General features: G+C 41.8%; 1 protein-coding gene across 1 annotated transcript in view; it reads left to right on the top strand.

The window, feature by feature from the left end:
* Positions 1-5,221: 5,221 nt before the first annotated feature.
* Positions 5,222-11,380, top strand: part of esrrga (estrogen-related receptor gamma a) — a 74,162-nt gene continuing 68,003 nt past the window's right edge. Inside the window, exon 1 of the mRNA XM_068594045.1 lies at positions 5,222-5,297. Coding sequence (XP_068450146.1) covers positions 5,242-5,297 — 56 coding nt within the window. The 5' untranslated portion in view covers positions 5,222-5,241. The remainder of the gene's footprint in view (positions 5,298-11,380) is intronic.

Genomic DNA, 11,380 nt, shown 5'->3' with positions numbered 1-11,380 from the left:
TACGCTAAGATGATATGAGCCTGGCTTATGCTATCAACCACAAGGTAATTAATTTGCTGTCAGATTTGAGGTGCACCAACTGATCGATCAGTGACCGATCAGTCTCAAATATCAGGTTTTTCCTGTCAAATGTATGTTGCCTTGTCGTCACATACGATGCAGTGAAACAGAATGCTTCACAGGTTTACAGCAACCTAATGTTGTTGCTTACAACGGGCTAATGCAAAGCTCAGCTGAGTTGAAATCATAAATTGGGAGGGTCCTGTGTGGGCTGGGGGTCTAGGGTTGCTGGGTGTGAGGGAAATAAATACCTTGAATATATTCTGATTTTTTAGTTGTAGTGGTTGTAAAATTCATTTACAAAACGCTATTTCACAGTCATGTTTTTTTTATTAACCAGACAACAGAATTTGAAATAATGTAGAACTCTTTTCAATATTTGTTTGTTAGTTATCTCTTTATCCAAACCTAAATTGCAACTATGAAAATCTTTCTACAACCCAGTCTTTTGGGTGAATTATTCAGAATAATACAATTAGATTATTGAATTTAAATATTGTTAATGAACTAATTACTTAATGACAACCTGCATTGTCCTAAACGAACCAAATCAGGTTTCAACCTCTTTGGAAAATGTAAAAACATATTCTGTATGTAGCAAAGCAACGCATCTGGAAACATGGACAAACTTACTCTCTCACTAACTCACACAGATCCTACAATAAACTGTAGCTGAAGTGTAGTGTTTACCTAATAACACCGTGTGACTTAATAAAAAAATCTCTCACTGCTATTATGCCAATTGGACAGTTTGGTGACAGTGATGTCTTTTCAGGTCTCCCTCAGTTTTTACTCCCTGCTTCTGGGTTGGAGGGCCGGGGCAGGGGGTCTGTGGTCAAATTGTTCGTTTCCTGACTGTGTTCTGCTGTACCTGCTGACACAGCTATCAGACAACTTCTCTCTCGTGCTGGCAGTAAAACTGTGTTTGAGAGAGAGAGAGAGAGAGAGAGAGAGAGAGAGAGAGAGAGAGAGAGAGAGAGAGAGAGAGAGAGAGAGGGGGGGGGGGGGGGGGGGGGGTTCCTTGATTAAATTGGATGTGATCTATGCTTCTTTTTTTAATTATTGGTATGATTTAAGATAATTCATTTTGTATGTCATAGAGATAAACACACACTATTGTATTCACACAACCAGTCAGTGTATGTGTATGTGCTGCAGTTGGCTATAAACTGACCAGAGCCCATAGCTCCCTCTGTTGGCTAGTGGTGAACTACACTCTCTCCCCTCCCTCTCTGCCTCTCTCGCCCCGTCTCTGCCTCTCTCTCCTGGGCTGGCAGCTTTCTTTCCCTTTTACAAAAGCAAAGTTCAGTATTGTGTGTTTTGTGAAATTGACAAATTGTTTCTTTCAAGTTTTGTTCCAGCTTTGCTTAGTTGTAATATTTTAATTTAAAATGAATCATAATTAAGTGTCAAAAAGTAAGAATACTGCAGGTACAATTTGATTATCACATACAAAAAAATCACATTTTTGGTGCGAGCCTTGTTTGCCGTTATAGCCTCAGTCTAGTGATATATGTGACTGGCACATAGTGTCGATGCGTGGTCTGAGGTCAGCTGCTTAAGTGACCGCCTCCTGAATTTGTTAAAGACTGTTTTGACCAGTACAAACACACACAAACACACACACACACACACACGCACACACACACACACGCACACACACACACACACACACACACACACACGCACGCGCGCTGCCCTGAATGAACTTGCTGTGGCCTATCGAGTGGTGTGATTGATGTCAGTGAGAGTTGCAATGGATAATTCTTCCACAGATGTCAACAGGCTGCCACAGGGTCAAAACACACAGACACACACAGACACACACGCACGCGCACACACACACACACACACACACACACACACACACACACACACACAGTAAGAGTAAGAGATCAGAAGGCTACAGAATAGCCTTCACGCAACTGAACTTGACGACGCAAACAAGCGCGCATACAATAATTACGTGTAATTATAGTCTACACTTTAACTGGGCTGGGTGTTGTTTTTTTTTATTATAGAGTATGTATTTTATTCACAGTCTTGTAGAAATCATGGGAATGTGATTGCCAGGGAGCCAACAAACACACAAGTACACACACACATGAACACACAGGGTATTTCCTCGGCTTTTACGGTAATAGCTTTGTGTTTAAGAGGTTTGCGTGGCAGCTGGGTTAGTCCAGCAGGAGAGAGAAGTGGCCTTAAGGGGTCACTGTCAACATACACACTGACTGAGAACCAATCAATAGTCAGGGGGGCAGGGTGGGTGACGATGAGGGTCAGAGAGGGAAAAGAGGAGCGAGGTGGAGAGAGAGAGAGAGAGAGAGAGAAGGAGCTACGGTTGTTTCAGGGTTCAACTTAAATCACTGAGATGTTGTGACAGTATCTATAGGTTTCAAATTGAAGATTGAGAAGCTGATCCTTAGATGTTTTTCTGATGCTTATTTTTAATCAATCACATGCTCATACTAAAACTGACTCTTTCTTCAAAGTAATATGTTAATACAACCGGCATGAATTACATAATGTGGAACTGTCCTGATTATTTGTCTAAAGTAAACTAAAACAAAGACATACACCTCCATCAGCCGATCAGTTCATCACAGAGAGACCGTTTCATTTCACAACACTGTTTTTTCAATTGTTTTTGTTTGTTTTGCAGCCCTGAAATATGTGAATTCATATGTACATCGCTAGTGCACTTTTAATTTACCAGAAGCAGATTGCATATTTTTCAATACACATTATGCAAAACATGAAATCTATATAGTGTAATCTTTCCTCAAAGATACAGAGATTGCAGATGCTTCTGCTTGTATCTATTTGTATGTACGTGTGAGTTAGAGACAGAGGTTTTGGTAAAGGATTTGTTTGCCCAGTAGTGACGGCAGCATTGATTCACACTCATCTTTGTCGATGCTTATAAGCCCCTGGATGCATCATAACTGTGTGTGTGTGTATCTGTGTGTGTGTGTGTGTGTGTGTGTGTGTGTGTGTGTGTGTGTGTGTGTGCGTGTGCGTGTGTGTGTGTGTGTGTGTGTGTGTGTGTGGAGTGTGTGTGGACATAAACCTCATAGAATCTGTGTATATATGTGTTTAAATACATGTGTCTCTGTAAATGTCATAAAGGCCCCTTTTTTTGTTGTCTATGTTGCTCCTAAAATGGATTTCTCAATTGTCTGCATGTTTGCAAACTGCTAAACCATGAGACGTCTTTATTATATAGAAGACCCTAAAAAGAACTCTAGATTGCACTTTGATGCATTGGGCTTGATTTTTAGCTTGAAAGTCAGAGTAAACTTGATTCTTCATCTACAAAAGCAGCAAAACCAAGCTTCAGTAGTATCCTCACTTTTCTATCCTACAGTGTCGTGCGCATGTATGCATGCCGCTTCATGTTTCCTGCTATTCCGGGTTTTAGTCGAGCCACATTGAAACATTTGACTTGTTTTTGAATGTGTGTCAGAGAAAGAGAGAGCAAGACAGTGAGAAAAAAGAGGTTATAGATACTGTTGCACGCACACACGTACATCAAAGCAGAGATTGGTTCTAGGAAATGTTTTATTATCTGTTCTCTTCCAAAGCTGCTAATCACAACCACTCTCTTTTATCTTCACATCCCCCTTTCCACCCCTCCGATTTCTGCCTCTATCTCCCACTCTCTCTTCCACACTTCTCACCCCCCCATCCTGTGTGAAGTAGTGTCTGAGAGTTGGAAAAGTCAGACAGAACAGTTTTTTTGACAGAAAGACAGAAATATGTAAAGCAGGTATTGGTCTCCCTGTTGGTTTCCCATTTTCCCCTTTTTAGCGAAGAGACCCTTCCCTCTTTTCTCATTCCTGTCTCCTCCTATCTCTGAGATCGAGGAGCAGTGAGATCATTTTCCTGGAGAATCCCTCTCACTCCGACAATACCCTCATTCAAAGTGGTTATATATATATATATATATATATATATATATATATATATATATATATATATATATATATATATATATATATATATATATATAAATAAGAAATAGTGGGAATATACGACCTGCTGGTTTCGACACGGTAGGGAGCTCAACCAAACAGCAAGCAGCAGAGAAAACACTTCTCCCAATCATTCCCAAATCATTCCACAACAAAGGACAAGGGCCTCGGAATTGCCATAATCCCGTGTTTTACTGCTGAGCTGTGATGGGCTCTGTATGTTTGCCGTCTGAAACGTATTTAGGCTTCGGGTTTAAGGTCAAGCTGACACTTTTTGCTTTGATCTTGCAATTATCTCGTCTTGATTCAGTACATTTTGTGTTTAGTGGCCAAGCTGACACAAACCTGTGATTTCTACCTGCCTCGCAGCATGGTGTAACTCAAATGTTTAGCCTTTGCTCGAAGGATGATTTGTAAATCTTAGATTTGTTTATGTAAAAACAAAGAGACAGTTTTTTTCCACGTTTCAAAATTGCAGGTTCAAGATTATAGAAATAGAGAACAGTTCAGAGAAACTTTTGAGAAAGACTTGGTCAGAAAGACAGAATCAGAAAGATTATTATAGAGATGAAGAAGGAAAGAAAGAGGGAGAGCGGGACTCCGTGCTTTAAATCTTCCCTCACCTGTCCCTTTCTCCTCTCCACTCCCTCCTTTCCTTCCTCCCTCCCTCTCTCTTCCCTCTATGGCTCTTTGTCTGATCCCTCCCTCTCCACCTGCTCTGCTCCCTCTCTCTCTCTCTCTCCCTTCATGTCTCCACCCCTTACTCCGCCCCTCCCCGCAGCCATTGGTCAAGTATCTACCAATAGCAGCAGAACCGGGGCCTGAGGGACTGCATATGCAAAACGCTGCTTAATATTCATGAGCTGCTATCGGGGCTTTAAGTCGTTGATTAGGACAGCGGCACAGCTTTCCGTCCCAACTGCCTGGCTGGCTGGCTGTGTGCACCTATAGCCCCCTCTCCCTGGCTGTCACATACACACATCGCTCACACACACACTCGCTCCCTCACATCTACACACACGCAGAGCCGATCAGTGCAGGCAGCGCAGAGCCTGGTAATTGTATTGCTCCCTCCAAGCGGAAGGAAGGACCAAGAGAGAGGAAGACCGGAGAAAGAAGAGGAGGAGAGATATAAAAACTTTGATTTTTTTTTTTTTTCATTTTTCCTGGAGGAGGTTGACTTGACAATGACCCGGCATCGCCGATGGAGTCGGTAGGACACCCGTTATCTGAGTGTTTTTTAATGCACTCTGAACAAGAGTAGGTAAATTTTACCTTTTTATCTAATCTTTTCATTCATCCTTCAACTTGCCACTGTCATTGTCCGTCATTGAGTGTGTGAGTGTTTGTATGTGTATGTGCTGGTATGCAGCAGAGATGGCCGGCACCATGTCAAGGTTGTTTCTGCTGTCAGGTAGCACGCGTTCCCTGTCTGTATGTGTGTGGTTGTGTGTGTGTGTGTGTGTCTGCAGTATCCGGACAGCAGCTCTTACTCAGTGGCGAGAAGAGCGGCAATCCTGTCCGTCCACCTGGGAGAGAGACATACACACAAACACACCTGCACACACACTCCTTAATAACGTAGAGACAGTTTCTCGCCCACTTTCTCTGTTTTTAAGACATTGTTTCACTTTGAGTCAAGTTGTTCTCAGGACAAAACAGCAACTCAGTCAGAGTCGTCTCCTTGTGTGTATGCCGTGCACGTGTGTTTTTTATGTGTGTGTGTGTGCGTCCAAGCAGAGAATCAGAGCGGTAGCAGAGCATTGAGGTTACAAGAGAGACGTGGAGAGACGAGAGGAAAAGGGCCCTTAAGAGAGGAGGGAGGAGGAAAGGGGGAGAGCTGCGCTCTTAAATGCCAGAGGAGGTAGAATTTCAGACGGGCAGCTCAGCGTGTGGCCCCGCACAGGAATTAGAGACAGTTACACACACTCATACACACACGCGAGTGCCGCTCAGCTGCTCCTTTAGCCAACGCTTTGCTCTTTTAGGTGAATGTTGAAGACACTGTTAAAAATGCAGATTGCCTGATTGGCGGAACAGACAGCAGTGTGTGTATGTGTGTGTGTGTGTGTGTGTGTGTTATTGTGCGAGTATAAGGACAAACAAAGTCAAAGAATAAAGTGTAGTAAATATACCATTTTACATAGAGTTCTTTTTCAAACATTACAATTCACACCACGGTGTGTAATGCAGTAGGTGGACTGCCCTCTCTCTCATGTGTAAATACACTGATGCCACTGATACTGTCAAATTTGCATTTCCATTAATTAATGCCAGGATTACATAGTAATATGTATGAAAAGAAAAATGACTGTATAAATAATTTAGTTTTTAGAGGTCATGGCTTTATGAGTGAATAGATTCAAGTGAGGTAAACTGAATCACAGCCTCAGTTTAAGTGCCCTTATGCTAAAAAGTCGGAGGTGGTGAACTGAGAGGACAAAGTTGAATGATAAGCCGACGCAGGTGGATTTTCTGATGTAATTCCCCAACATAACATTATTGAGATTTTAAAAGAAAACTGTAATTTGTGTATTTTGAAGTTGTCTGTGTGTGTGTGTGTGTGTGTGTGTGTGTGTGTGTGTGTGTGTGTGTGTGTGTGTGTGTGTGTGTGTGTGTGTGTGTGTGTGTGTCTATTACATAGAGAGACCCTCTAACCTACACAGTATATGGAATAAAGAGGGAACATTTTAAAGTAAAAAAGAGCAGGTGGCCAAATAATAGCACTTCTTTACCAATAAACTTGTTTTTCATCATTTAAAGAATCAGATTTTTGGTAGTTTGTTTCTTCTGAGTAGATTTGTATGTCTTGAAAAATATCTAAAGAGTGATTCCGTTTCTGTAATTTTATGTATTGAAACATTAATAATCAAAGAATACACCTAAACAGGATTTTAATCACTAGTTTTTTTTAATAGCAGTGCATTGTCATAAATTAGGCTTTTGAGTTTTTTGAACCGAGCAAAGACTCACCTCGTCAACCAAAGCTTCACATTGAACATGCTGATTTCATTTTGTAAATCATTCTACTGGATGAGCAAAGTATGAATTCAGAACATTTTCAACAGTGAAGACTCCACTCGCTGCATCTGAACAGAGTCTAAGCGCTGGTCTTTCCACTGAAAGACACTGTGGTGGATTTGAAGAGCCAGCAACAACTCAGGTGGAAAACCTTGAACTGTTCGCGAGAGTGAATTAGACCAGAAACCGTATTGGCCAGGTTTTGATGAAGTGTTTATAGCGGGAGCGCTCGGTTTAGAAATTATGCACAAACATATTAAAAAAAACACTTTCATGTCATGTGAGCAGTGAAATGTGTTGCTTCACCTGCGTGTGTTTCTGCAAGTGCATGTAAGCTGGAAACAGGCATGCATATTAAAGAAATCCTCTGGTCCATTCTCTCATCTGTCCGCTCCTTCATCCATCCATCCATCCCCATTCTCTCTGCTCAGGCTTCCCCTCTTTTGCTCTCAGGCACTGCTTTCCTGCACTAATTAAAATATTAGGGATAATGATCATACCGATGATAATAATAATAACAACAAGTACCGCTTAAGCTGTTAACATAATTGCATTCCCCTCATGCCACCATATACATACAATTTGCATATCATTAGGATATATTTCCTGCAGTGACTTCAGTGAATTTGGTGTTTTTTGTCAGTGGGTGTGAAGGAGACGGGTGGTGAGAATTGCACAGTGTCCGTGCTGATCATTCAGTCAAAGGTTTGCTGTGTGAGAGGAAGCAGCATAAATGATTTCACTCAATTGTTGTATTATTTTATTTTATTAGATGGAAATGTTATGCCAATAAATTGTTTGAGTGAAAATCTAACATTTTGTTGTGCATCAAAGAGTTTGTTGCATGCTTAAAAATGCACTCTGTCAAAGTATGCCCTTGATGGAAAATAGAAATTCATCGCATCAAAGTCTTACATGCCAGACAAATTTGAACAAAATAAATGTGTTATAGTGGTATTTATTCGCCATTCAACAGATTTAATGATTAATCGGGTGCACGCGATAGCGCACAATTTCTACCGTGCAAGTATTAGAGTGTGTGTCCAGACAGCAATGAAAGCTGTACAACAGACATATTCTATTGTGTCGGTAGATTTTTGGATCAACACCAATGACCTTAAAGATTTGATAATGATGTATTTGTCCTGATTTTCATTCTGACATAAAATAATAAATAACTGATGAAAATACATAGAAGGAACTTGAAGGCCGACTGTTCTGCTTACTCTGTGAGTTCAAAATATCAGCCAGTGCTTTGTAACTAAAATACAAATAGTGCAGCTTTGTAAAAATGTCGTAGTCACTTAAATAAGGAAACTATCATGAGTCTTCGCTGTTGATTACAACTGTTGGGAAAAAAGACCAACAGGAATATTGAGAATGCAAACAAATGATTGTTTATTTCTCATCCAAGGAAATTTATAAGATGTATTTTATTTTCCCCCGTATATTTCTTTTTGTCAGTCCTCCATGCACTCTTTTTTTTCTCAGGTCATGAAGCAGAGGTGTTGCTCATGGGTGGGAGGGAAGGGGGGACCAAAGAGAGATTGCGTAAATTAAAATCCTTTTAATCTCCTTATAAAATCATTTACTTAATTCATCTGTCAAAGCATGTCAATATGTGCCACACTGATTTGTTGGCTGTGTGTGTGAGTGTGAGTGTGTGTGTGTGTGTGTGTTCGTGTGTGTCTGTGTGTGTGTGTGTGCGTGCGTGCGGTTGTGCGTGTGTGTGTATTTGCATCTGTTTGTAGTCATGCATGGGTTCGTGCCTGCCTGTCCACATTGTGTGTGTGTGTGTGTGTGTGTGTGTGTGTGTGTGTGTGTGTGTGTGTGTGTGTGTGTGTGTGTGTGTGTGTGTGTGTGTGTGTGTGTGACCTATTGGTAGCCTGTATAAGGAGGTGTTGTTCTTTTTGTGCGTCAGTTTTCCTGTCCGTCTGTCCCTACGGCATTCCTTGTCTGTCAGGTTTTGCATTGTCTAAGCCTACACGCGCACACCAACACCCACAGTAACACACACACTCATGCATACGGCAGTCTCTCTCTCATGTGATGGGTCCGGGCATTCCAGTGGTAATTCAGTCCCGTAAAGAGAGCAAGAGAGAGAGAGAAAGAGAGAGAGAGAGAGAGAGAGAGAGAGAGAGAGAGAGAGAGAGAGAGAGAGAGAGATGCAATGAGAGAGAGACCGAGCAAGAGGTGGGAAAGAAGAGGAGGGGTTGCTTTTGTCTGACACCAGCACTTAGGGGTCCGCTGGACGCGCGTGTACGCATGAACGCACACATGCATGCACACATGCATGCACACACACGTGCACGTAAACATACGCCCTCACACACATTTGCAGCAAAAAAAGTAACCAAATTGTCTCAAAAATTAAATGACATATTTTACATTTTTGCAGATCCTGGAGACACACCATAACACACACTTTTGTATCAACTAGACGATTTTTCTTATACTTAATCCTTAAATTCTACGTGCGTGCGTGTGTGTGTGTGTTTGTCTGTCATGGGTCAGTGTCGGCCTTTCTGTGTTGAAAGAGCAGTAAGAGAGACTGTACCAGCTGTGACACACACACACACACACACACACGCACACGCACTGCAATTAGCTATTACACCACACTGACGGTGAAGTTAAACGTGTGTATGTGAGTGTGTGTGTTGTGATTGAATGCCAAAGCGCTGATTGAAAGAAGAGAGAGAGAGGGAGTGATATATAGTGAGAGGCAACGCAGCTCATCTCTTCTCATCTCTTATCCTCCCCCCTTCCCTCTCTCCACGCCGCTCATCCACTCATTCCTTGGGTTTTGTCATCCATACATCAAAATGTGCATTCATTTGTTATTACTCTTATAACAATCCATCAAATCATTTATGTTACGACTAAGAATTACTCCTGTTACTGTTCCGTACTTTTATGATGTTTCTACTTAATGTAGTGCAGCTTCGAGAAATGCAAAAGAAAAGGGAAGTCTTTGCCCCGGTTTAGAATTAAGCGTTTAGTGTCAAAAGCATGCGGTATTTCCCTCTTTTGTAAGATTTTAACAAATCTGTCGGTTTGATTTGAGGGAATATTGATTTAATTTGTGTCGTATTTAGCACTGTCAATGTCACTGCTGTGGCTTTATTTTAGGAGGTAGCGAAATGTGATTTCAGCTGTTCACTCGGTACATTATTGAGCTGCGCTTACAAACAGGAGACTGGTCTGTGTGTGTGTGTGTGTGTGTGTGTGTGTGTGTGTGTGTGTGTGTGTGTGTGTGTGTGTGTGTGCGTGCGTGCGTGTGCGAGGGTGCGTGTGTATGCCCATAGTGTCGCGCTCAGGGCCTCTAATGCTGCCTCTCACCTCTAATGGGAGGAGACAGCGGAGACCAGGCCACAATAGAACAGATTTAGATGGAGAGGTGCTGTGTGTGTGTGTGTGTGTGTGTGTGTGTGTGTGTGTGTGTGTGTGTGTGTGTGTGTGTGTGTGTGTGAGAGAGAGAGAGAGAGAGTTAAAGAGGATCGAGAGAATGATGCAGGTTCAAACGTCTTGTCTGTTTTTTGTGCTTTTTGTATCGCTGTTTCTCTTCCTCTCTCTTCCTCTCTCTTCCTCGGTGTCCATGGGGAGAGCCCTATAGATTGGTGGTTGGATAGTTCTCCCCCTTTACATGCCCAGGCCTTGTATAGTATGATTAAATTGTCAATGGTTCGGCACTATGTAAGGGGGTTCAAAAACACAAAAGGGGAAAGATACAGTAGAAAGCGACATGGAAAGAGACCAAGAGGGAGAGAGAGAAATGAATGACCATGTCGCCTTCCGACTGACAGTGAAATATTCCTCCTCTCATCCTCCCATCATGCTTCATGTGTGTGCCTGATGGGGAGAGAATGACAGGCCAGCCCACCACCCCACCTCTCTCCTTTGGTTTTTTTAGTCTCTCTCTCTCTGGTTTTTTTCTTTCTGTGTGTCCTTTGAGCACTTGGCATCTCCTTTGGTGTAATTTACCAACTTTTTTCATTCCACATGACAAATAAACTTCATCTAACCATCATACAATAGTCAGCGCTATACCTAAACGTGCTCCCAGAATTTATTGAATAGTCAAATGTCCTGGCACTGAACAAAAGTCCATCTTTTCTCCATGAGATAACGACTGAGAAGCTTTTTTGAAACAGCATACACCGAAGCGTAACACTCATGAGATTCTATCGATAAAGGAAAAAGAAACCAGTGAAATGTCTCTTCATGCAAAAAAAAAATATTTTCTAGTATTTGCCTGTTTGTGTAAAATAGATAATACATTCATAAATACATTTGTTGGGGGGTGTTAATGAGGAAGGGGA

Source organism: Clinocottus analis, unplaced genomic scaffold (assembly GCF_023055335.1).
Source record: "Clinocottus analis isolate CAN_PGR_092001 unplaced genomic scaffold, fCliAna1.0.p SCAF_1, whole genome shotgun sequence".
Lineage (NCBI taxonomy): Eukaryota > Metazoa > Chordata > Actinopteri > Perciformes > Cottidae > Clinocottus > Clinocottus analis.
Note: the sequence above shows the minus strand (reverse complement) of the source record. Positions and strands in the feature narration are given on the sequence as shown.